General features: G+C 44.6%; 1 protein-coding gene across 1 annotated transcript in view; it reads right to left on the minus strand.

Annotated features, from left to right (window-relative positions):
- Window positions 1–2,032: 2,032 nt before the first annotated feature.
- Window positions 2,033–27,219, minus strand: part of EXOC2 (exocyst complex component 2) — a 274,558-nt gene continuing 249,371 nt past the window's right edge. The window contains exons 23-27 of the mRNA XM_073550138.1: window positions 16,796–16,851; window positions 16,532–16,654; window positions 16,099–16,160; window positions 14,892–14,951; window positions 2,033–2,354 (exon numbers count right to left, since the gene is read on the minus strand). Coding sequence (XP_073406239.1) covers window positions 2,261–2,354; window positions 14,892–14,951; window positions 16,099–16,160; window positions 16,532–16,654; window positions 16,796–16,851 — 395 coding nt within the window. The 3' untranslated portion in view covers window positions 2,033–2,260. The remainder of the gene's footprint in view (window positions 2,355–14,891; window positions 14,952–16,098; window positions 16,161–16,531; window positions 16,655–16,795; window positions 16,852–27,219) is intronic.

A 27,219-nucleotide genomic window follows, 5' to 3' on the forward strand; every position in this document is an offset into this window, starting at 1 on the left:
GTCAAGAAGAATGAGCAGAGAGTGGTCACCGTTACGTTTTGCTGTCAGAAGGTCATTGGTCACTTTGATGAGTGCAGTTTCAGTCGAATGTAGGGGGCGGAAGCCGGACTGTGAAGGGTCTAGAAGGGAGTGAATGGAGAGGTAACGGGTAAGGCGGGAGTATCAGGAAGTGTTTTTCCACTGTTCAGTTTTATAATTTTGGCACTTGTATGAGTCTTATACTTCCATTTTCTTAGACAACAGTGGCCATCTAACAGGTCATTTGTGGTAATAGCTCATACCTTTTAACCCCTTCTCAACATGACATACAGTTACATCACATGTCGGGTTCCTGAGTTTTATGTCGACTCGCAAGCTGAACCCGCATCTTTCCCGCAGATGATGGCTGAATTATTTAGCCATCATCTGCCTCTAACAACCGCAGGTGGAAAGGAGCTACACCCGTGGCTGTTAACCTGTTAAATGAGGCTGTCAATCTCTGACAAAGGCATTTAATGCATGCCGGCAGGGAGGACATGTCCGTCACATGATAGCAGGTTGCCGATGGGTTGTGTAAGGCAGCTGTAGCACCGTATGCAGTGATGAGGAAGTGACCCAAAAAATTCAAACATAAAAGTATCTTTAATGTATTATCTTCACACAGAAAGGTTCCAATCCACACAATTGCATATAACTTCAGTGCATATTATCAGCAATCAATTCACACCAGTTCATAGCACTACATAGTGCAGGGCTTTGTATCACAGTCCCTAAACATGCCGGACTTCATCCTGTCCTGTTTCCATGGGCGACTGCATGCCGTGCCAATGTCTCTCACTTACAACCTCCTTTAATCCCTTTACTCACACACAGCCGTACACAGTACTTGATATCCTTCGGATCGCAGCCGGGCACCATATCCATCTGTTTGCAGCTGTTACTCACGTCAGTCTTTCTTCTGGCACTAGACTGTACCTCCGGGTCACAAGACATCCACATCCAATACCAGTCACGATGAACGGCAGCACCACTGTGTATGCTGTGGGTTGCCAGGCCTCACTCTGGCCCTGACACACCTGAGACTCCTCAGACCTCACTAAGACCTTTCCTGCAGGGCTGTCATCACAGAAACCTGTGGCTTTCAGCCACATGGAAAACTTGGGTCCGGTATGGAACAGACTGCAACACTATCATACTGCAGTCTGTTTCAAACACAACATCCAGAGCAGGTTTTCCGTACCTCTGCCTTGGACACTATCATGAGCAAGATTAACACTTTTATTATCAGTCTGCATTGCAGTCACAGCTACTCCCGTGACTGCCATGCACATGCATGGCCTTCATACACCTCCGTCCATATCCTGGGGAGACTATACAGCGACCCCTACCTGTGACATTGGTCACTGCTTCACCACTGCAATCCCAGCAACGCCTGTGACTGCAATGCATTCCCACAGCCTCAATACGCCTCTGTGCATATCTTGGGGAGAACACACAGCACCCCCTAGCTGTAACAGGGGTCACTGCCTCACAGTTGCCATGACAGACGGAGGTCTGTCTGCTTGTCATGACGGTTTTCCTGTGAAATTTAAAAAAAATTAGCAACCAGCACAGCAAGTCAAATTTGGTGTGTCAGAGTGGCCTCAAACTCTCTAAAATCGAAATACCCAACAAATGTATTCTTCAAATAGAGATATTTTATCCAATAGAGTGCAAACAATACAGTCCAGCAAAGATTTATACAAAAAGTTGCTAAATTTCGGTGCATACTGCTACCTCAAACATCCCTGTAGGTCCACATGAGAAACTCCTACATGCTTAGACACTACAAGGAGGAAAAGAACGCTTGCACACATGTTCAAAGTTTCGAGGGTAACTTCTCCCTTCTTCAAGCAAGGGAGCTTTGGGGAACATAATACTCTGTGGGGTACTTTGGGGACCATCATACTGTGTGGTGGGAGGCTGGGATCTTCATATGGTCTAATGTACTGTAGGTGCAAATTCTTTTCAATCAACAAGTAAAATGCTGAAAGTCCTGCTATGAATGAGAGTCTTATGTGAAAGAAACAAACTTTTATTCAATACTGGTATATAACATAGCATATTAGTTGTACATAATGAGATGTAGTGTATATCTTATGAACAACAGTTAGTAATAGCGAAGAGCTTTGTGTCAATGCCAAAATGTAAAACAGACTGTAATAAAGAAAGACTACAGGAAAGTTGCAGAGGGTATGAGAAGTAATTCTTTCGTTGAATATAGGTCACATACGAAGATTGCTCAAGTCTTCTTCTCATAGTTGGAAGGATGATGGAAGCACACAAGTTGTAGGTGCATACTGCTTTTAAATTCATTCAGCAGCTGCTCTAGTAACCTGAGGAGAAGAACATACATTCACATTTAGTAACATACATATAATCATACATATCAGAAGCAAAGTGGCTCATGGGATAGCACAGTAGCCTTTCAAATACCACCAAGGACAACATCTGCAATGAGTAATGTTCTATCAGTGTTTGCAGTGTGGGACGAAACTGGAGTACTCGGAGGAAACCCACACAAAGAAATACTGATAGGGAATGTAGATTATTAGCCTCAATGGGGACAGTGATGTTAATTTCAGTAAAGTGCTGCAGATTATGATGGCACTATATAATCAAGTAAAGAGAATAAAAATCAAAAAATAGAGAATTACAATTACAGGTGGGCACCCATGTAATTTTATCAGCAACAAAGGTGTGTAGGGAAAATGGATTCCCCTCCTAATATACTACTGTTTTTTTGAACTATAAGATAAACTTTTTTTATCACAAAAAAATCTTGCTAAAAAGTGTGTGCGTCTTATATTGTGTTCCAAATTATTATGCAAAAAATATTTCCTCATATTTTCTCTAAATTACCTATATGAATTGCAGTCATTGTTATTTTCCAGTCATCTACATTCTAGTATAATTGCAATGTTTTTGAACAAACTGCCTATGAAAACAGTATATTTTTACAAATAATAAACACTCAAAATGCATGTTCCAAATTATTATGCACAGCCGAGTTTTCAACCTTTTTATTTTTATTTTGAACAAAAAAAATGGTCAATTGTGAAATGATAAGCATTATCAGCTTATTACAAAATGAAATCAAACAGTTTCAAGTCAAAACTTTATTCTAGGTGATATTACATTTGCACATAGGACCCCTTGTTCGAAAGAAGCTTCTGAACACTCTCGTCCATTGAACTTGTCAGTTTTTGGATGGTTTGTGCTTCAATTGTTTTGCATGTGGACAGAATACCCTCCCAGAGCTGTTGCTTAGATGTGAACTGCCTCCCGCCATCATAGACACTCCTTTTGATGATGCTCCAGAGGTTCTCAATGGGGTTGAGGTCAGGGGAAGATGGTGGCCACACCATAAGTTTGTCCTCTTTTATGCCCATAGCAGCCAGAGATGCAGATGTGTTATTTGCAGCATGAGACGGTGCGTTATCATGCATGAAAATGATCTTGCTGCGGAAAGCAGGGTCTTTCTTTTGAACCATGGCAGGAAGTGCTGTTTTAGAAACTCCACTTAGATTATGGAGTTCATCTTTACCCCTTCAGGGATCCTAAAGGGGCTGACAATCTCTCTCCCCATGATTCCAGCCCAAAACATTACTCCACCTCCTCCTTGTTGGCGCCTTAGCCGTGTTTTCATGCGGTGTCCATCAACCAGCCATCCTCCACTCCATCCATCTGGACCATCGAGCGTTGCACAGCACTCATCGGTGAACAAAACAGTTTGGAAGTCAGTCTTCATGTATCGTTTGGTCCACTGGAGCTGTTTCTGCTTGTGTGCAGTGGATAGAGGTGGTCGACAGGATGGCTTACGCACAGCTGCAAACCTCTGAAGGACCCTGCATCTTGTGGTTCGGGGGACGTTGGAGGCACCAGCAGCTTCAAAAACTTGTCTGCTGCTATGACAAGGCATTTTTGCAGCTGCTCTTTTAACCTGACGGAATTGCCTGTTGGAAAGAATCCTCAATTTTTCCTTATCAGCACGCACACGTGTGTGCTGGGAATCAGCTACATACTTCTTGATGCGATGATCACGATGAAGTGTCTTGGCAATGTTGATTGTAGTCATGCCTTGACCTAAATACTCCACAATTTGTTGCTTCTCAGCAGCCGACACATCCTTTTTCTTTACCATTTTGGCAAAAAATGTAGGCTGCTTAATAATGTGGAACAGCCTTCTTAAGTAGTCTTGCCTTTATTTGGACACACCTGCCAAACTAATTTGCACAGGTATCTGCAATTGCTTTCAGTGATATAAAGAGCCCTGACAAACATCACCATCAATGAGTTTAAATGACAAACAAAAAAATTCTAACCTTATCACTCAAACTCTTTTTGCATAATAATTTGGAACACAGTTTAGAGACAGCTTCCTATAATAAACAAGACACAACGTCCTTCCTGATTACTGAAATAACTGCTCTCTCCTCCTGTCTGACACTGATCTCTCTCTCTAATCTGTGCAGGGCAGGAGAGAAAGCTACCTTTCATGTAATCAGTCACTTGCCTGGAAGGAACTTGAAAGTGATTTAGCAGAGTTTGTGTCACAGTGTATGTATTAACCCTCTATAGACTGTGTGCTTTGATGACGTAGATAAGCTGAGTGTGTTGTAGCTGGGCTGTGTGTGTGGATGTAGCTGAGCCAAGGGTGTGTATCAGATCTGTGTGTGTATGCAGAAGAGCGGAGTGTGCATGAGCTGTAAATGAAACAGTACTGTGTATGTATACGCTGCAGAGAATAGACAGTCTGCATGCTGAAATGCTGTATGTATATAATACACCTGCAGCAGAGAAACACTAACAATAGATCTCTTACCTCCCTATTCTACCCTACCTAGTGCACTAAATTTAGTGGTATTGACCCCTCCATTTCTTTACACCAGGAGTTTTAAATTGTAGGAAATATATTTTTCCTATTTTCTGCTGTCCAAACCTGAAAATCAGAAAATAGGGTAAATGTTTCCTATGCATAGGTAATAGGAGTTTTCTTGCCTGTAGTCAATCACAGAAAATATATACAGCATGGTACATTGTGTCACGGTACACGGTCACAATATAATTCCACTTTCATCAGGATCGAGAAAGTTGTTTTTTTTTTTTTAAATTTGTTTCGAGAAAGTTGTTTTTCATGTTTAGAATACATTATATATCGCTTCCTGCAAAGTTCTGTCTACTTTCATATTACTGTGTATTTCATAGTGTGCTCCAAAATATTAAAAAGTGCCCATCTATTATTAGTAAAAAGAAGGTAGTTCTGTTTTTAAGAAACACATTCAGTGTCAACCGATATGGCTGCACCTACTGATGTCACGCTGCGAAAATGGCCAAAGCAACTGAATAGAATAAACTGGAAATATTTCTAGTAGTGAAGCCATAATTACAAAAGCTTTCCTAATCTCTGTGACTTCTGATTTAATAACAAGTTTAGATGGAAATCCCATTTGTAGCATAGCAAAGGTTCTGGATTTCTTAGATTTGCTTCACGTCTCAGCCAATTTCCATTTTTGCGCTTCCATTTATTACTCCCCTTCTTCCCAGAGCCATAAACACTTATTTTTCTGTCCACATAGACATATGAGGGTTTGATTTTTGCGGGATGAGTTGTACTTTTGAATGACACCATTCATTTTATCACCTATTGTACTGGAAAAGGGGAAAACGAACTCCATGTGGGGTGAGATTGTGAAAAAAAACAATTCTGACTGGTTTTGGGAACTGTTTTGACGGTGTACATTTTGTGTTAAAAATAATCATGCAATATGATTCTCCTCTTTAATATGATTATGGTGATACTAAACAGGTCCAGATTTTTCATCATTTTAGTGATGGCAAAAAAATCAGAAGTTTGCAAGGAAAAAATTTTTCGGAGTTGTGTCACCATTTTCCGAGATCCGTAACATTTTCATTTTTTGGCCAATAGATCTGTCTGATCGCTTATTTTTAGTTGGGAAAGACAACATTTTTATTAGTTCCTTTTTAGATGTGACTTTTGATTGCTTGTTACAGCCTTTGCTATGGAACTGCGGTGGCCCCCAGGATGCGCTCAGAAGCGTATTAGATCGCTAGAGCAGGGGTCCCCAACCGCCGGTCCGCGGCCCAGCACCGGGCCGTTGCAGTGCCCTTGCCGGTCCGCGGCCACAAGGGGAGCCGGGGGGCGGTGCAGCAGCTGATACTCACCCTGCATCCCGCGGCGGCTTCATCCCGCGGCGGCTTCATCCAGCGCTGAGCGGTCACGTGCTACCGCTCATTTAAGGTCATGAATATGGACGCCACTCATCTCCCATAGGCGTGGCGTCCATATTCATGGACCTTAATGGGCGGTAGCACGTGACCGCTCCGCACAGGAAGAAGCTGAAGCGCCGCGAGATGCAGGGACGTGCAGCGACGGGAAGGAAGTTCAGCGACAGCGACGTGAGGGTAAGTATGATGGGGAGGATGGGGGAGCCAAGCGGAGCCATAAATATAAGGGAGGGAGAATGGAAGCGGAGCCATATACACAGGGGAGGGAGAATGGGAGCGGAGCCATATATACAGGGGAGGGAGAGTGGGAGCGGAGCCATATATACAGGGGAGGGAGAGTGGGAGCGGAGCCATATATACAAGGGAGGGAGAGTGGGAGCGGAGCCATATATACAGGGGAGGGAGAGTGGGAGCGGAGCCATATATACAGGGGAGGGAGAATGGGAGCGGAGCCATATATACAAGGGGAGGGAGAATGGGAGCGGAGCCGTATATACAGGGGAGGGAGAATGGGAGCGGAGCCATATATACAGGGGAGGGAGAGTGGGAGCGGAGCCATATATACAAGGGAGGGAGAGTGGGAGCAGAGCCATATACACAGGGGAGGGAGAGTGGGAGCGGAGCCATATATACAAGGGAGGGAGAGTGGGAGCGGAGCCATATATACAGGGGAGGGAGAGTGGGAGCGGAGCCATATATACAGGGGAGGGAGAGTGGGAGCAGAGCCATATACACAGGGGAGGGAGAGTGGGAGCGGAGCCATATATACAAGGGAGGGAGAATGGGAGCGGAGCCATATACACAGGGGAGGGAGAATGGGAGCGGAGCCATATATACAAGGGAGGGAGAGTGGGAGCGGAGCCATATACACAGGGGAGGGAGAGTGGGAGCAGAGCCATATATACAAGGGAGGGAGGGTGGGAGCGGAGCCATATATACAGGGGAGGGAGAGTGGGAGCGGAGCCATATATACAGGGGAGGGAGAGTGGGAGCGGAGCCATATATACAGGGAGGGAGAGTGGGAGCGGAGCCATATACACAGGGGAGGGAGAATGGGAGCGGAGCCATATATACAGGGGAGGGAGAGTGGGAGCAGAGCCATATACACAGGGGAGGGAGAGTGGGAGCGGAGCCATATATACAAGGGAGGGAGAGTGGGAGCGGAGCCATATATACAGGGGAGGGAGAGTGGGAGCGGAGCCATATACACAGGGGAGGGAGAGTGGGAGCGGAGCCATATATACAAGGGAGGGAGAGTGGGAGCGGAGCCATATATACAGGGGAGGGAGAGTGGGAGCGGAGCCATATATACAGGGGAGGGAGAATGGGAGCGGAGCCATATATACAAGGGAGGGAGATTGGGAGTGGAGCTATATATACAGGGGAGGGAGAGTGGGAGCGGAGCCATATATACAGGGGAGGGAGAGTGGGAGCGGAGCCATATATACAGGGGAGGGAGGGTGGGAGCGGAGCCATATATACAGGGGAGGGAGAATGGGAGCGGAGCCATATATACAAGGGAGGGAGGGTGGGAGCGGAGCCATATATACAGGGGAGGGAGGGTGGGAGCGGAGCCGTATATACAAGGGAGGGAGAGTGGGAGCGGAGCCATATATACAGGGGAGGGAGAATGGGAGCGGAGCCATATATACAGGGGAGGGAGAATGGGAGCGGAGCCATATATACAGGGGAGGGAGAATGGGAGCGGAGCCATATATACAGGGGAGGGAGAGTGGGAGCGGAGCCATATATACAGGGGAGGGAGGGTGGGAGCGGAGCCATATATATAAGGGAGGGAGAGTGGGAGCGGAGCCATATATACTAGGGAGGGAGAATGGGAGCGGAGCCATATATACAGGGGAGGGAGAGTGGGAGCGGAGCCATATATACAAGGGAGGGAGAGTGGGAGCGGAGCCATATATACAGGGGAGGGAGGGTGGGAGCGGAGCCATATATATAAGGGAGGGAGAGTGGGAGCGGAGCCATATATACAAGGGAGGGAGAATGGGAGCGGAGCCATATATACAGGGGAGGGAGAGTGGGAGCGGAGCCATATATACAGGGGAGGGAGAATGGGAGCGGAGCCATATATACAGGGGAGGGAGAATGGGAGCGGAGCCATATATACTAGGGAGGGAGAGTGGGAGTGGAGCCATATATACAGGGGAGGGAGAGTGGGAGCGGAGCCATATATACAAGGGAGGGAGAGTGGGAGCGGAGCCATATATACAAGGGAGGGAGAGTGGAAGCCGAGCCATATATACAAGGGAGGGAGAGTGGGAGTGGAGCCATATATACAAGGGAGGCCAGGAGAGTGGGAGCGGAGCCATGCATACAGGATGGGACAGGGGAGCCATGTATACAGGATAGAAGAGTGGGAGCAGAGCCATGCATACAGGATGGGAGCGGAGCCATGTATACAGGATGGGACAGGGGAGCCATGCATACAACAGGGGGAGCCACACAGAGCTGGACGGGGGGGACCACACATACATTTTCTGATGATTAGAAAATAATCAGCATGTACAGTACTCCAGTACAATTGTTCTTAAGTGCTCAATGCTCCATTTCCTTGTAGGTTCCAATCATCATTAGCAGTGACGGTCATCAGTAGAAGTAGCCCAGTGCTCCCACTGAAACAGAGAAACAAGCCAGGTGCTCACACTCATTCAAAACCTATGGTGAGTTGAGTCACATTAAAAATGTTATAATTAAATGATAAATATGCACTGCTAAACTACAACCGCGTCCATAGCCCCGCCCCCTTATGACCAAAGCCCCGCCCCTGTCACACCTCCATCCCCGCCCTGCCGGGCCATGGAAGAATGGTCTTGGTTCAAGCCGGTCCCTGGTGCAAAAAAGGTTGGGGACCACTGCGCTAGAGTGCCTTGTGGTTACAGAAGCGTGCCTGTGAGTCACAAGGCAGAATAAAAGTAAGTTTGAACCTGGTCAAGTTATTTTGACCAAGGAGCTTGTTCTGGAAAACCCGGTATGGGCTTTTAATTTTAAAACTGACTGCAGGAAGGTAGTGGGGTCCAGTCCATTTCCTCCAGCCCAGATTTTATAAGTAGCCTATGGCCACTCTCTGGGTGAGGCAACACAGGGCTAAGCGGAGCCAAAAGGTCTGGCACCCCCTCCATACACTGCTGTGCGGTTGCTCACGGCTACTAGCCCTGGACTGTCTTTTGCTTTCCTGGATCCGGAGGATACAGCATGCTGTGCACTGTGTGAGTTCTTGGACATTAAACACGTTTTGCTTTGAACTTACTTGGGTCACTGCCTCATCACTGCACAGCGTGGACACTGCTGCTTTACATTTGGCTGGAGAATGCGGGCAGTGTGAACTGAGGCATACCCCAAAGCGCGCTGCATTTCAATGATTAAGCCTGCTGACAAAATGGAAGAGCTTTTGAAGCAGTTGGTCCTCAGTCAGCAAAGGCAGGAGCAGCACAATCATCAGCAGCAAGAGCGTCAGCAGTGGCAAGAAGAGCATTGGCAGCAGGATCAGTTACAATTGCAATTGCATCAGCAGCAGGAAAAGACTAATGAGCTGATTCTGCAATAGATAGCAGCCATGCGAGAGGCACCCTCCTCAGCGACCACGTACCATTCGGAGGCCCGGTACAAAGTCAGTTCCGCACTGAGGAAGATGGCGCCTGAGGTCGACATGGAGGCCTTCCTCACCGTCTTCGAACACACTGTAGAGCGGGAGAGCTTATTGGTGGCCCAGTGGGCTGAAATGGTGGCCCCCTTTCTGACGGGAGAAGGCCTGCCTAGACCTCAGTCGGGAAGATGCCCTGGACTATGGGAAGCTGAAAGGTGAAATCCTTGCCAGAATGGGGGTTAATACATACTGTACGTGCGGGCCCAACGGGTGTTCCAGTGGTCTTTTTCCAAGTCTCGCCCTGCCCGGTCTTAGGCCTATGACTGCAACTGGTTAAAAAATGGCCCCAGCCTGAGACCTTATCCCCGTTCCAGATGAGAGGGTGGTGGTCAACAGGCTGGTGAGGGACCTGCCAGCAGCCATACAGCGTTGGGTGGGGCAAGGGGGACCCGGGCACTCTGGACCAGGCAATAGGACTGAGAGAGCGGTATACAGCCACTCAGGACTTTATACGGGACACTGCTCCATTGATGCTGTCATGTAAGGCCCCGCCATCCCAGGAGCAGTCCCTGACCCTCAACCGGGGCCAATACAGATCGTGCCAGTACCGAGGGGATATCTCGGAAAGAGAGTGATAAACCCGTGTCCCCTAAATTGGCCCCAAGGTTTCCTCGTGCCACAGTTATTTGTTGGCGATGCCAACAACCTCGACATGTGAATTCCAACTGCCCCCTAACAACCGAACCCATGAACTGTGGGTATACCCGCCATGTATCTTTGTATTCCCAGCCAGTCTGCACTGCCACTACAGACCCTGCCGGGACCGAACCTCAGCTGTGCGAGGTACTCATTAATGGGTACCAGACGGATGCTCTCTTGGACTCGGGGAGCTTGGTGACCCTGGTACACGGGTCCCTGGTTGCTGGGGACAGTCCTAATGGATGGAAGGTGGGGGTAGTGTGCATACATGGGGACCTCCAAGAGTACCCGACTGCGGAGGTCACGTTCTCCACCCCGTGTGGGGAGATAAAATATGTGGTGGGAGTGATAAAGACTCTACCGTATGGGACTGTATTGGGAAGAGACTTTCCTCTGTTCTGGTCCCTCTGGGAGACCAGGGATAACCCTCTCAGGGATACCTGCCATAGGGGTCGCCAACATAGGGACAGAGTGTAACCCCAATAGGTTTCCCCTAGAGGTATTGGCAGATGAAGTTGAGGAGACCCCACCGATCCCCGAGCTGGAGGTGTCACCTGGTAAGTTCGGGACTGCCCAGCTCCAGGATCCCACTTTGACCCTGGCCCGGGAAAGAGTAATCAAGGTGAATGGGGTGGCTCAACGACCGGGTGAGGAGGAGTTTCCCTGGATGATGATCAATGAGAAGTTACTGTACAGGGTTGACAAAATCCAGCGTGAAGTGGTAGAACAACTGATAGTACCCCAATCCTATCGTCGGGCGGCGCTCGACATGGCTCACACTCACATGTTGGGAGGACATTTGGGGGACAAAGAGGGCATACTGGACTTTTTTTGGCCTGATGTCTACACTGAGGTCCAAAGCTACTGCGAAACGTGTCCAGAGTGCCAACTAACCTCACCCACCCCGAACTACTGGAGTCCATTGGTGTCTCTGCCCATTATAGAGGTACCTTTTGAGCGGATTGCGATGGACCTGGTAGGACCCATAGTAAAATGCGCCCAGGGCCACCAGAACATATTAGTAGTTGTAGACTACGCCACCCGGTACCCAGAGGCGATACCTCTCCGGCACACTTCAGCTAAACTAATAGCCCATGAACTATTTGCCATGTTTTGTCGCCTTGGGCTACCCAAGGGGATCCTTACAGATCAGGGAACTCCTTTTATGTCTAAGGTGACCAGGAAGCTATGTAAGCTGCTCCGGATTAAACAGCTACGTACGTCGGTGTACCATCCACAAACTGACGGGCTGGTGGAGAGGTTTAATAAGACCCTCAAAGCTATACTCAAAAAGGTGGTCGCAAAGGATGGGAGAGATTGGGACATGTTGTTGCCCCATCTAATGTTCACAATTCGCAAGGTACCGCAGTCATCCACGGGGTTCTCCCCATTTGAGCTATTATATGGCAGGCACCCGAGGGGACTGCTGGATGCAGCCAAAGAGACGTGGGAACAGGAGCCCACTCCACATAAGAGTGTCATCGAGTATGTAGCAAATATGCAAGATCGGATTGCGGTTGTGCGGCCCATAGTAAAGGAGCATCTGTTGGATGCCCAGGCCGCTCAGAGCCGCATGTATAATAAAAGGGCCATGGTCAGGACCTTTAAAGAAGGAAACGGGGTGCTGGTACTAGTACCTACCCCAGAGAGTAAGCTAATGGCTAAGTGGCAAAGGCTTTATGAGATACGGGGGAAAGTGGGGGAAGTGAATTATACAGTGTACCAACCCAGAAAAAGGAAACCCGAGCAACTGTACCAAGTAAACCTGCTAAAGGCCTGGAAGGACAGAGAATGTTTAGGTGACTCCGGTCATACCAACAGGGGTCCCTCTGGCACTGGCCAAGGAAGCAGCTGGGTGTGAGGTAAAAGTAAATGAGGCCCTCACAAAACAGTAGCGACGGGAGGCTCGTGATTTGGTGCAGCGGAATAAGGATGCATTCTCAGAGCTGCCGGGGCGAACCTCGGTGATTAAGCATTACAATGTCACCGAGCCCCAGGTAAGGGTACGGATGAAACCATACCGAATGTCAGAAGCCTGGAGGCAGGCCATAGCGGCTGAAGTGAAGCAAATGCTTCAATTGGGAGTCAGTCATTGAAGAGTCCCGGAGTGAGCGGGCTAGCCCCATTGTGTTAATACATAAAGCGGACGGATCGTTAGGCTTCTGTAATGACTTCAGGAAGTTAAATGAGGTGTCAAAATTTGACCTCTATCCAATGCCTTGGGTGGATGAGCTAATTGAGAGACTGGGGAAGGCACAGCAATTCACCATGCCCGATCTCACCAAAGGATACTGGCAGGTCCGCCTGACAGAATCGGCTAAAGAGAAGACTGCATTTATCATGCCAGAGGGTCTATTTCACTATGTTGTCTTGCCTTTTGGGTTACATGGGGCTCCGGCCACATTCCAGAGGCTGATGAACATAGTGTTAGAACCTCATCGGAAATACCCATCGGCCTATTTAGATGACATAGTCATCTTTAGTACCAACTGGGAGACCCACCTGTCCCAGGTACAAGCCGTGCTAGAGTCGCTCTGAATCGCTGGGTTAACGGCAAACCCAAAGAAATACGCGATAGGACTCACGGAAGCTCGGTACTTAGGTTAGGTGATCGGCCGCTGGGTGTTCAAACCCCAAATGTTAAACCTGTTATAAGCTAAGAAGACAGTGATGGTCTGACGGAATCCTCAGGCGGATTAAGCATTCCAGTCCCTGAAGTCGGCGTTGTGTGAACCTCATCAGCCCCGACTTCAAAAATACCTTTATTATACAAACGAATGCCTCGGACGTAGGTCTAGGAGCGGTGCTGTCGCAAGAGGTGCACGGGGATGAGCATCCAGTCACCTACTTGAACAGTAAACTGACCCCGGCAGAGAAAAATTATAGCGTAGTGGAGGAGTGCTTGGCGATTAAATGGGCCTTGGAGTCCCTACGCTCCTATTTGCTCGGGCGTCAATTTTGTTTGGTAACGGACCATTGCCCTCTCGTCTGGATGAGAAACGCAAAAGAGAGGAATGCCCGAGTCACCAGATGGTTCCAGTCCCTATTAAACTTCAGTTTTTCAGTGGAACATAGGGTGGGGAAATCACAGGGAAATGCGGATGCCCTGTCACGGGCCCCTGTATGGTGGCAAATGTTCAGATTGGAGGGGAAAAAAAACCCTGCAGGAAGAGTTTGGGTGGTTCAGTTTTGATCTTGCAAGGAGACAGAGCAGTTGGTCTGCAGAGTACTCCCTGGGTGAGGCAACACAGGGCCAAGCGGAGCCAAAAGGTCTGGCACCCCCTGCATACACGGCAGTGCGGTCACTCACGGCAACGATCCCCGGACTGTCTTTTGCTTTCCCGGCTGCGATCCGGAGGATACAGCATGCTGTGCACTGTGTGAGTTTTTGGATATTAAATACGTTTTGTTTTGAACTTGCTTGCGTCACTGTCTCATCACTGCACAATGTGGACACCGCTGCTTTACAGTGTTTATCTATCGGGTTAATTGCTTTTATACTTTGATAGATCAGACTTTTCTGAACAAGGCAATACTACATCTGTATATTTTTAATATCTTTATTTTCTTGGGTGGGGGGAGAAGGGGGGTGATTTGAACATATTTATTTTCATATTTTTTTAAACCCTTTTATTTTTTTTCACTTTTTACTGTTATTGTTAGCCCCCTTAGGGGAGTTGACCATGCGATTATCTGCTCGCTAGCGCTATGCACACTTTTGCCACAGCATCGCTGCATATTGCAGAAATCACGGTCGCCTTTGAAGCCCGGCCAGAGGCAGGATTTCAAAGGAGCTCTGTAATGACAGGAATATGGGTCATCAGCTGTCCCCCCGGCTGTCATGTCAACCCATCGGCAATTCGCGATCATGTCACGGGAGCGCCAATAGGCAGAGATAATGACGTGCAAGTACATCAGCGCGTGTTAACTGCCGTGGTCAGAGATTAACAGCAGCATTTAATAAGTTAACAATCGCGGGCAGAGCACTACTCCACCTGCTACTGTTAGGGGCAGGTTCTGTCTGTAATACACAGCCATCCCCTGCCAGGTATAGGTTGGGCTCGCTTTGAAAGCCCACTCCAAACACCTGCTTCCAACAAGTGCTGTACATGTTCAGCGGATGTCATAAAGGGGTTAGGGAAATAATAATGCTTCTGAGCAAGAGTCAAGACGGGATGACTATGGACATAGTTTTTAAGGGGTTCTCATCATAGTCTACATAATATCACACAGTAATTAATCTGGAGATTAAAAATACGAAGATAGAAGAAGTTTTTTTTAGCAAACTATATAAAAGAGACAAATAATGATATATACTTACTTTTTGTCACTCCCATTTGAAAGCTGGGGAATGGCCTCCAGTGCATGGTCAAATGTCCGTCTGAGATATAAGCAGAAAGGACATAGATCTTGAAGAACAATGGGCACTAAAATGGGTTTCTGGTGGCAGTGCCTAGTGGTAAGTGCAATCTCTGTATCCTATATTACGGGGTTGTCCAGTCTAAGAAGAAAAGTCATTCTGAATGAAGAATCGTGACTGTGTACGATGCCCGCACTGTCACCATTTCGCTATATCCCTGTGCTAGTGAGTTGTCATGTTACTGTACGTATGTGATCTGCATACTTGAGGCCTGTTGCCAACTAGATTCTCCTCCGCTAGATCATTGAGAAGCAGTGGAGCACTGAGCTACTACATTATGGCAATGACGCAAGTCACACACAGTCACATGATCACCCACTCTTATGGGAAATACAGGGCAATCGTGAAAAGGTACACATCAGAATTCAGCGGTCTGCAGGCCTTCCTTCTTAGACTGGCCAAACCCTCTAATCCTTTGTAAGTAACCTTTACTTTATATGAACTGACTGTTACAGATTCGCCCAGTTTAAAAATATTAAACTTAGCCGCACTCTCCATCTGCTGTTCCAGCACCGAGTCTACGGGACCGAGCGACTACTGCGACATAGCACTGATCTCAGCAGCCAATGCGATATAGACTGCACAAGACCACTGAGCCCAGTGATTGGCTGCAGCAGTCACATGCTGTAGTTGTGCTATCTGTATCAACAATAATTGGGAGCAGTGTCGGAGATGGCAGAGATCTGAGTTACATTTAATCTTAGCTGTTGCTGTGGAAGGCATGGTGTCAATCACTGCCGTCTTTCTATGGATAATGGCGTGGACTTCGAAATAGTGCTGGTGTCATAACTATGCTATATTTTTAAATAGCTGGGCTTCCAGGACAGCAAATATATGGTGTGTTGTTAGGTGGTTAAATGGATTGTTTAGGCTTTTCATAAAAGTCTACCGTCACTCTATGTGACTGCAGACTTGCGAATCCTCACATCGCACACTGTGAGCGTTCTCCGCGTTCTACAAATATTAGATCATCAATATCTATCTATCTGCACTAAATTTAATAAATATCTACAACTAATATATCAAGGTGGGGTCATCATAATCGGAAAGCTAAACTATACTTAGATATTTATTTTGCTACATTTAGTTGGAAGACTGTGAAACTTACCTGACCACATCTGTCAGATAAATAGATACAACATCTTTCAGTGCACAGATCTCCAGGCGTGCCTAATAAAAGAAAGCAAAACTTTGTAATTTAGAGACACAAAAAATACCCCAAAAGTGTAATCACATAGCTGGGCTTGGATTTTTTTCTTTTTTAACTAAGAAGATGCTTCCTTCTTGCCACTCGACTCCACCCCACAGACTAGACATATGATGGAGACTGTTATATGCAGTACACAACCAGTGCTTGCCCAAAATTCCGCATTTAATGATGCTATAGGCCTCTTGGCAGCCTCAATTTTCTTCTTATTTTTTCATCAATTTTTCAAAGCCAACAAGTTTTAGGTAATGTTAGGTAATGTCACTGTTGTGTCAAAGAAGGAGTTGCGTTTCAACTTTACCACAACAACAATAATGTAATATAATGGATGTACTTGTAAAGCTCCGTTCCTACTAAAGGATGACACGCATTGCATTATGCGACAAAGCTCCTCCCCTACGGCATCCACGATCCTTGCCATTACTCGCGGGACCAGTTGTTTCGAAATTGAGAAGACCTGAAATCATCAATGAAAATGAATGCTAAAAGTTTCATTTAGGCTGGGTTCTGACAGCTGTACTATACATAGGGCCAGTTTTTATATTGGAAACATTCATGGAATGAGTTCTGGCCAGTCATAAGAATGAAACAAACCTACCTCCGCATGTACGGCAATCATGCTCACTAATGCTTCCTTCAAGTAATGTCTCACACCTGGTAAGGATAACAAAGAGTCACTTATACAGTACTTTTTTCACGGTCATTTGTTATAAAATACAGAACTTTCTGGTTTACCTCCTGGACCCTATAAACTAAAGAAACCCTCCAGTCTTTCCGCAACTAAGGCTCAAATGTCTGTGTATTATATGTGCTGCAAGTGTTGACGATCATCAATTATGTTCATAAAGTATGGGGAAAAAAAGAACATTTGTTACCCATAGCATTTATAAACCTATAGAGAACTGAGTTCAAAGGCACAGAAGTAAATAAAATTGTGTTTTATTAACACAATTAAAAATAAAAATCTGGATAGTAAAAAGGGAATTTTTCACCAGGTTTTTGCTACCCCATGTGAAAGCAGCATAATGTAGGAAAGAGACCCTGATTCCAGTCATGTGTCACTTAGTTTACTCGATGTAGCAGTTGTGACACAATCAGAGTTCTTAGATGTAGCAGCGCACAGAAAACTGACCCCACTTTCTGTGTACATTGTCTACTGACAGTAAGCTGCTAATCAGAGGATGGAGTGTGGCTGGACCAAGGCTCAAAGGAGCTGTAGTTCAGGCAATGATAATCTCCTGGTAATAAAACATTAATTCTATTGAAAAAACAGCATAACAAGTGACACATCCCTGAAATCTGTGTCTCAGCTCCTACTTAGTTTTCACAGATTACAAACAAAAAACTTGCTGAAAGATTCTCTTTAAAAATAGAATCACAATGGGCAAAAGGACGATATAACAGGGATAATGGTTAAAGTCAATATAATACAGTATGTATGGTGATAATAGTTTACAGGAATGGGCCATAAATGTAAATCAGTATAATGTAAATACATACATTTTCATGATGAGCCAAATATTATGGTAAATGAACAGAGGTAAATGTAATAGATATAAAATATTAATTAAGTAGGGCCATGTGGACCAGGGTTTGAGACTCAAAGTGCATAACTTTAATTTCGATCCACAGCCTACAAAAAGAAGGATATAAAGTGCCTAGTACCATAAGAAATCTACATGAAACTGATTACAAATGGTAAGCATAGTTATATACAGTACAAGAATGGACCCATAGCAGAATGTGCCTTTAAACCTGTAAAGGTGTCAGCCCCAACGCACGTTTTGGAAGTGCAGGTTCTAGCTATGGATAGATAGATATATTGATAGATATATAATACCAAGGCCAATGTTTAGTAATGAACATAATAAAATGGAACATAAAGCGTTAAATAAAGACACACAAAATCTGCATTAAAACGCATTATCTGTTTAATTTAAAAAAAAGGGGAAAACAAAATGGCAAAAAAATGGCGCCAGTTCCGACACTTAGCCTCTCTCTTCCCACTGCCCTGTAGCGGTGGCATATGGGGTAATAGTTGTGGTGTTGATATCACCTTTGTATTGTAAGATGACATCAAGCCCAAGCATCAATAAGATACCTATCCATTACTAATCCTATAGTTGTTAAGGGGTTAAATAAATAAAGACACAGCCAGAATAAAGTATTTTAATGAAATAAAACACAACACAGTTTCTCATATTTATCATACTCCTAATTCCTGCGACGCCCTCGATCACCTGCAAAAAAATAAAATAATAAACCAGCACAAATACTCCCTGTTCCGACATAATCCATTTAATAACTAGTGTCCCGCAATGATCTCCCGTGTAGAGCTGTCACATCAGGAGATGTGACCGCTCTACAGGGGCTCCGATGACACACTGACCAGGGATAATAATCCCGCAGTGTACTTCATCGGAGTTTGTGCTCTCACTTTACAGCACCACTGCCGTAACAGCTCTACATGGGAGATCGTCATGGGACAATCGCTACTACATGGATTACGTCGGAAAAGGAGGCATACTGTTGGTTTATTATTTTATTTTTTTTGCAGGCGATCAACGGCTTTGGGGATTAGCTGTTTGGTGAGTATGTACAGTATGTATGTACTGTTTGTGTGTATATGATGATTTTTTTTTTTTTACTATTCAACACAGCAGCCGGATGATGGGACTACTACTATCCCATCATCAGCTAATGCGGTCATCGTAGCAGACATAGCCGAATGGGACTAGTAGTCCTACCGGACGATGCCTGCCTACACACAGACCCGCACACACCCTTAGACCCCCCGCACACAGACACAGATACCCCGAAAGCTGTCTGTGGATACCATGTTTTGGCATAGGTGGTTTCCTTCATTGGAGACTGCCCTTCCCGTGGTTGTTCCTTCCCGGGGAAAGACCTGGCTAGTCATTGCTTGTGTTGAGAAACACGTGATGGTGTCTCTGCGGCTTGTGCTTTGCGTGTTTTTACATATTTACATAAGGGATGGGGGCATTGCTCTAGAATCACTGCGTTGAGAAACATGTGATGGTGTCTCCGCAGTGTTGGATGTTGATCTCCATGAGTTCATTCATCCTCATTTTTCACAGTCTTCTACTAGGCATTGCTCCTACTGGCCAGTTTCCTACTCCACACTAATGAGGGGCAATACCCCGAAACAGCTGTCTGTGGATGGATACCATGTTTTGGCATAGGTGGTTTCCTTCATTGGAGACTGCCCTTCCCGTGGTTGTTCCTTCCCGGGGAAAGACCTGGCTAGTCATTGCTTGCGTTGAGAAACATGTGATGGTGTCGCCGCGGCTTATGTTTTGCATGTTTCTACACAGACACAGATACACACAGACACCTGCAGACAGACCCGCACATTCTCCGCACACACGTAGCCTCCGCCCACACACTCTTCCTCCTCCCGATCTGCAGCATTTTTCGCACGCAACTCCGCAGCAAAACCCCAAATCTTTTTACACCTGTGGTTTTGTTGCAGATTTGACTGAAACATAGGTAGATAATGGGTGCAGAAATGCTGCAGATCTGCAAAAAGAATTGACATGCTGCGGAAAATAAAACGCTGAAATCTGCGCGTATTTTTCCGCAGCATGTGCAAGCCAAATCTGAATTTCCCATTCACTAACATTGGTTGTGCACTACACTGCGGATTTATTGCAATTCCATGCATCCAAAAACGCTGCAGATCCGTATCAAAATCCTCAACGTGTGCACCAACCCTTAACCTTTTTTGATGCATTTCTGCAACAGAAAATGCACATGAAATACATGAATAAGTGGAAATAATATGTATGGATTTGATGCTGAAACGCTGCAGATTAATGTTAGAAATACTTTCATAAATTTTTCATTCCGTAACCTGTGAACCTACCCTAAGTCTTACACAAATTGAAAGTTTATAGAAAAAAAAACATACACTTTCTTACTAATGACTTCTGTCCAATTGTCAAATCAAAGGTTTTATTTGCTGCAAGAATAGCAGTTTCATGCACCGTTTGCCAAGAAGAAATTTGCGTTCCATCTTGGAGAACGTAGTGTTATTACGTAAGCGTTCTACACAGGAGTTGCAGTATTGTTACATAAGAGCACAGCAGCCATGGAACCGGAGGCGGATAAGCACTACTCCAGCACACCTCTTCTTCACTTAGGGTTACCTCTGAGACATTTCTGTAGTACTACGGGTTTCATCAATACAGTGTGAGGAGTCTTGTGGGTAAGGTTTTAAAGAAGTTCATTAATAGGAAAACTTTCACATTAAGACAATACTTAAAAGTGCCTGCATAGTCTCCAATACAGCTCAAATATAATATCAAAAAGTAAATATATTATAGTGTGCTGAAAGGGGACCGGTCATGTTGAAGTTGGTATCTGATCTGCAGGCAGCTTGTTATGGAGCAGAAGGAGTTGTTCAGATTGATGTAGATTTTTGTGGGAAAGGTATGCGTGAAACTTGTATTTTATGAATCCCTGGTGTTTGTATGCATATATATATATATATATATATATATATATATATATATATATATATATATAGGTCCAGTGGGCGGTCCTATTCATTGATTGACCGTCTTCCCTGTAAGACTGTGCATGCAAAGATAACTGTCAATCACTAGTAGGACCGCCCTCTGGACTTGTACAAAGACCAGGGATTTCACTGTATAAGGTTATCCTAATTCTTTTCCTACAAACCTACATATCATTCTGCTCAGATCCTCCTCTGTACCATGCTCCATGCAGATCGGGCTACACGGACAGGTTACTTTTCAATGTTTATTTTCAGAAAAAAACACAGAACATTTAACAGTTTTTGTTCTTCTAATTCTCATATGGTTTAGTTACATATAAGCTGCAGATATACACCAATCAACCATAACATTAACCATTTAACAACCAGAGGCATTTCTGTTTTTGCTCCCCTTCTTCCCAGAGCCATAACTTTCTAATTTTTCAGTCAAAATGGCCATGTTAGATCTTGTTGTTTTTGCGGGACGAGTTTTACTTTTGAACGACACCATTGGTTTTTGTCATATCATGCACTGGAAAACAGGAAAAAAATTCGGTGAAATTGCAAAAAAAGTGCAATTCCACAGTTTTTTTTTTTTTGTTACCATGTTCACTAAATGCTAAAACTGACCTGCCATTATGATTCTCCAGGTCATTATGCGTGGTAAAAAAAAAAAAAATCCAAACTTTGGTATAAAAAAAAAAAAAAAGAAAAAAGAAAAGCGCTATTTTCCGAGACCAGTAGCCTCTCCACTTTTTGTGATCTTGGGCTGGGTGAGGGCTTATTTTTTGTGTACCGAGCTGACATTTTTAGTGATACCATTTTGGTGCAGATATGATCTTTTGTTCCCCCGATATTGCATTTTATTGCAATATTCCGGCGACTAAAAAAACCGTAATTCTGATGTTTAGAATTTTTTTCATGTTACGCAGTTTAGCAAACAGGTTAATTCCTTTTTTATATTGATAGATCAGTCGATTCTGAATGCGGCAACACCAAATATGTGTATTTTTTTTGTTTTATTTTGAATGGGGTGAAAGGGGGGGGTGATTTGAGCTTTTATATTTTTAATTTTTTTAAAAACCTTTTTTTTTTTTTTTTTTTTTTACTTTTTGCATACTTCAATAGTCTCCATAGGACACTAGAAGCTGAACTACTTTGATCGGCCCTGCTACATACAGGCGATGATTAGTTCGCCTGTGTGTTACAGAAATGCTCACTTGCTATGAGTGCTGTCCACCGGGTGGCGCTCATAGCAATCTGGCTATGACAATTGTCACGCCAACCCATTGGTGACCAGCGATCACGTGACGTCACCGATGGGCGGGATTTCTGGTGCGCTTCCAGAAAGAGCAAGTTAAATGCCGCTGTCAGAGTTAATAGCCGAGTTAACTAGTTAACAGCCGCAGGTGGATCGTGATCAAAACAGCTGACAAGTGCAGGGAAAGATGTGGGCTCAGCGCTGGAGCCCACATCAAAGGGAGGGATTTTGACCTAGGCCTACTATTACGCCCAACGTCGGAAAGGGGTTAAGGGTTTTTTCCCACAAAGGACATTTTAATTAATATTAGTTATAATTATAACAACTTCTACTATTGGATGTATTTAAAAAAAAGTCCCCGTGCTGAGATAATCTTATACAGTGGCGAAAAAAGTATTTAGTCAGCCATCAATTAAGTTCTCCCACTTAAAAAGATGAGAGAGGCCTGTAATTGACATCATAGGTAGACCACAACTATGAGAGTCAAAATGAGAAACCAAATCCAGAAAATCACCTTGTCTGATTTGGCAACATTTATTTTGCAAATTATGGTGGAAAATAAGTATTTTGTCATTAACAAAAGTTCATCTCAACATTTTGTTATATATCCTTTGTTGTCAATGACAGAGGTCAAACATTTTCTGTAAGTCTTTACAAGGTTGGAACACAATGTTGGTGGTATGTTGGCCCATTCCACCATGCAGATTTCCTCTAGAGCAGTGATGTTTTGGGCCTGTCATTGGGCAACACGGACTTTCAAATCCCTCGAAAGGTTTTCTATGGGGTTGAGATCTGGAGACTGGCTAGGCCACTTCAGGACCTCCATATGCTTCTTACAAAGCCACTCCTTCATTCCCCTGGCAGTGTGCTTGGGATCATTATCATGCTGAAAGACCCATCCACATTTCATCTTCAATGACCTTGCTGATGGAAGGCGGTTTGCACTCAAAATCTCAGGATACATGGCCCCATTCATTATTTCATGTACATGGATCAGTCGTCCTGGTCCCTTTGCAGAGAAACAGCCCCAATGCATGATGTTGACACCCACATGCTTTACAGTAAGTATGGTGTTCTTTGGATGCAACTGAGCATTCTGTCTCCTCCAAACACAACGACTTTTGTTTCTACCAAACAGTTCTACTTTGGTTTCATTAGACCATATGACATTCTCCCAATATTCTTCTGGATAATCCAAATGCTCTCTAGCAAACATCAGACGGGCCGGGACATGTACTGGCTTAAGCAGGGGGACACGGCTGGCACTGCAGGATCTGAGTCCCTGGCGGAGAAGTGTGTTACTGATAGTAGCCTTTGTTACGGTGGTCCCAGCTGTATGCAGGTCATTCACTAGGTCCCCCTGTATGGTTCTGGGTTTTTTTCTCACAGTTTTTGTGATCAGTTTGACCCAACGGGGTGAGATCTTGCGAACCCCAGATCAAGGATCTAGGGAGATTATCAGTGGTCTTGTATGTCTTCCATTTTCTTATTATTGGTCCCACAGTTGATTTCATTACACAAAGCTGCTTGCCTATTGCAGATTCAGTCATCCCAGCCTGGTGAAGCGTTACAATTTTGTTTTGGTGTCCTTCAACAGCTCTTTGGTCATCACCATAGTGGAGTTTGGAATGTGACTGTTTGAGGTTGTGGACAGGTGTCTTTTATACTGATAAGTTCAAACAGGTGCCATTACTACCTGTAATGAGTGGAGGACAGAGGAGCCTCTTAAAGAAGTTACAGGTCTGTGAGAGCCAGAAATCTTGCATGTTTTTAGGTGACCAAAAACTTGTTTTCCACCATAATTTGCAAAATAAATCTTGCCAAATCAGACAAGATGTTTTTCTGAATTTGTTTTCTCATTTTGACTCTCATAGTTGTGGTCTACCTATGATGTCAATTACAGGCCTCTTTCATCTTTTTAAGTGGGAGAACTTGCACAATTGGTGGCTGACTAAATACTTTTTCCCCAATGCAAATCTGTCCCTGCTGTGTACTGTGTAATGGCTGTGTCTTACCGTACAGGGACATGGTCTGATCATACCACATCTCCTGGACAGAGGAGTAAGCAAAAGAGTATATCAACATTACAGCCCAGGATCACAGATGATTCTTTCTGTGAGGTAAAACATTTCCCTGTTTTTTAAAAAATGATTTACCTCACGGAAACAATGTCCCTACACGGTCAGTCACAGCCCTAAAAGAGACACAAGAACATTTAACACATCCAATGATTGAACTTATTTTTATTCCAAGATCTATTTATAAAAATGTATTTTTTGAGGAAAAACTCCTTTAAGGCTGTGTTTCCACAAAGTGTATTTATCTGCAATTTTATCATGCTTTTTTGTACATGTTAAGTACGTGAAAACACATTAATTTTTAACACAAATTGTCGCATAACAAACAGCTTGCCATGTGTGTGAGTGGGACTTTGGTCACATGGCAGTAGTATTTAGACCAGGGACAGACATATCATTGTTGCAACCTGTGCAGTATCTTTTTACTATGAGCCTAAGGAATAATAACTACCTGCCTGTTCTGCCCATTGTCAATCTTTGCTGGCTCACAGTGGTCACAGACCGCTCCTGCAGCTTCCGCTGATGTCACGTCCACAGAGCAGCGGCTTCTCTTGCACTGCACTGTTGATGGGGCGTGATGTCATACTTATGGACAGATGGTTCACTGCTGCCTAACTGCAGGAAGCCGGCTGTCAATCAGCATGACAATGGCAAATCAAACTTCATTGACAGAGAAGCCTGGAAGAGGAAGAGCTGCTATGTTGGCACAGCAGAATCACTGGCAGGAGTGGTCAGTGACCACTCTGAGCTGGCACAGGGTAGAACAGACAGCTAGTTAGCAACTACCTGCCTGTTAGTTGTTAGACCCATAGTAAAAAAAAAAACATAAAAAGGTCCCGGAAATCCCCTTTAAGAAGGCTGGACAGAATTGACTAAGGAAATGGGTAAGTGTTAGGAAAGGGGATAGGGAGAAACACAGGCAGATAAATACACAGATAGCGTGGAAGCTTTCTAGTAAGTGTTTTAGTTTATCCTAGCACTGGATTCACAGCTACATCAAAGCTCTGCTCTGATACAGACATCGCTGCATACATCATGGCAGCTAGTCACCCACTTACTAGCTCAGATATAAATGAAAATTAGAGACAGATATTACACACAGGAAGACTTGTGAAAAATGTAGGATACAAGTCATATAACGACCAAAAATAGTGTTATTTCTCATGTACGCACGCAGGACAGTTTAGTCTAAAAAGATACCTGAATGCTTTACCAAATTTCAGAATATGCAATAATGCAGCATATAGCTGCTGATTTGTTACCAGCATGTATAGCTCACCAATGTATTGTTAATCGCCTGCCCCAGTTTTAGTATCATGCTCTTCGTCCACCTCCTGCCACAACTGGCACCTTCTGCTCCTATGAACGTAAGGTTACTATCATAACAGGCCACGCACATCTGATGTCACTCCTCACTCTCTAGGACCTTACAGGTCAGCTCAGGAAGCAAAACCAAGTATTCAGGTAGTCAGCGTTCTCACTGCTACTACCTCTCTGGGGTTCACCATCTGTCACACAAGTGCCTCCTTAGTAACCCAGTTATTCTTCTACAACCGGTCTCCTCCTTGGCTCTTCTCATTCGCAGAAAGGACCCAGGGATGAGAAGGTACCAGAACAAACTGGTTCAGTGCACATGGGCACACATCAGGCTGAGCTCAAGCAGTGATCGCTCTGGGAAGCAAGCATTGTCAAACTGTCAATTATAAGTGGGGAGGCCTCAACATGCAAAATGAGCGGGTGTAACAGTGTACTGAGCTTTTGTCCAATGCCAAGAGTGCACTGAAATCCCCTCATTTACATATAAATTAAAAGTGTTTTTCCCAGTCACTGTACCACTAATAAAGTAAAGTTATAGTATGATTTTTATAGGTCCACACTATCCTTGTCAGCATATAAGCACAAACCAAAGGAGCACAGACAATCACGTACACTGCAAGGAGTTTGTATGTTCTCCCCATGTACCGGTTTCCTCCCACATTCCAAAGACATACTGATAGGGAATTTAGATTGTGAGCCCCATCGGGGACAGTGATGATCATGTCTGTAAAGCGCTGTGGAATTAATGGCGCTATATAAATGAGTAAAATAAATAAATACACAAAATACTGTGTACTATTGCAGCCAAGTACTTGGTTATAGTGTGAATTTATACAATAATTCTCATTGTGTTATTTTTGATACATTTTGGTGGATATTCAGCTATACAAGTAGGAAATGAATGTGCAGCACATGCATGGCAGAGTTCTCAGGCCCCATGAACAGCTAGAATTCCCTAACCTTTAGAAGCCATATATTCACCAGGTGGTCACCGCCGCTACCTGTTTATGATGATGTCACGTCTGAGTGAAGTGTCCCCACCCACACATCCCAGTAGCAGCATTTCGCCTACTTGTCTGTCAGTACTGGGATTTCCCCAGGCCTGAAATAATAAGAATAACAACTTTGCTGCTTGCTCCATTTCTCTGTTCCAGTAAATCGTAACCAACAACTAATCCAACAAGCAGAAAGGAAAGATGTATAATTGAGAAACAAATAGACCAAACCCGGCATTGTACTCCTTTTTCTCATCTCTTTAATGCAAAGGAAACAAGGTTGTGGCTAGGAAGTGGCATACATTCGCTGAAAACATTGATTCACTGTTTGCTACAGAACATGATGACATCAGAATACAAGAATGGGTTACACTGACTATTTAATGAATTACGGGACACCAGATCATGTAATGCTTTCAGTAAGTCAATGTCACATAGGGAAAGGTTGGGTGAGCCCTGGTCTGAGATAATGTCTAAATGTATGGCATGTGATTACTAGTAATATGGGGTTATTACTGAACTCCCTGTGCACATTGCCTGGTTGATAGTAAATAAACTTTTCGTTATCTATATCGGGTGATCTAGGTGGAGAAAAAAATCTGCACGACAAGCTGTAAGAATCAATACCCATCTGTCATCATTTTTCTTTCTTTTACTTTCACTCTAATTTTGGGGGCTAATAGAGTTGTCCACCCAGAATTCTTTTTTTTCTTCAATAAAACCATGCATGGTGTCATTAAAAAAAAAAAGTCATGCCATTTAGTGCTGCTAAGATCCCACGCCATCCTTTTCTTGCAGTGTTAGAATGCAGAGGGATGTGATTGATCAGGTGAGCATATTTTATTTTCCCAC

Source organism: Dendrobates tinctorius, unplaced genomic scaffold (assembly GCF_039654945.1).
Source record: "Dendrobates tinctorius isolate UK_male_01 unplaced genomic scaffold, ASM3965494v1 ptg000163l, whole genome shotgun sequence".
Lineage (NCBI taxonomy): Eukaryota > Metazoa > Chordata > Amphibia > Anura > Dendrobatidae > Dendrobates > Dendrobates tinctorius.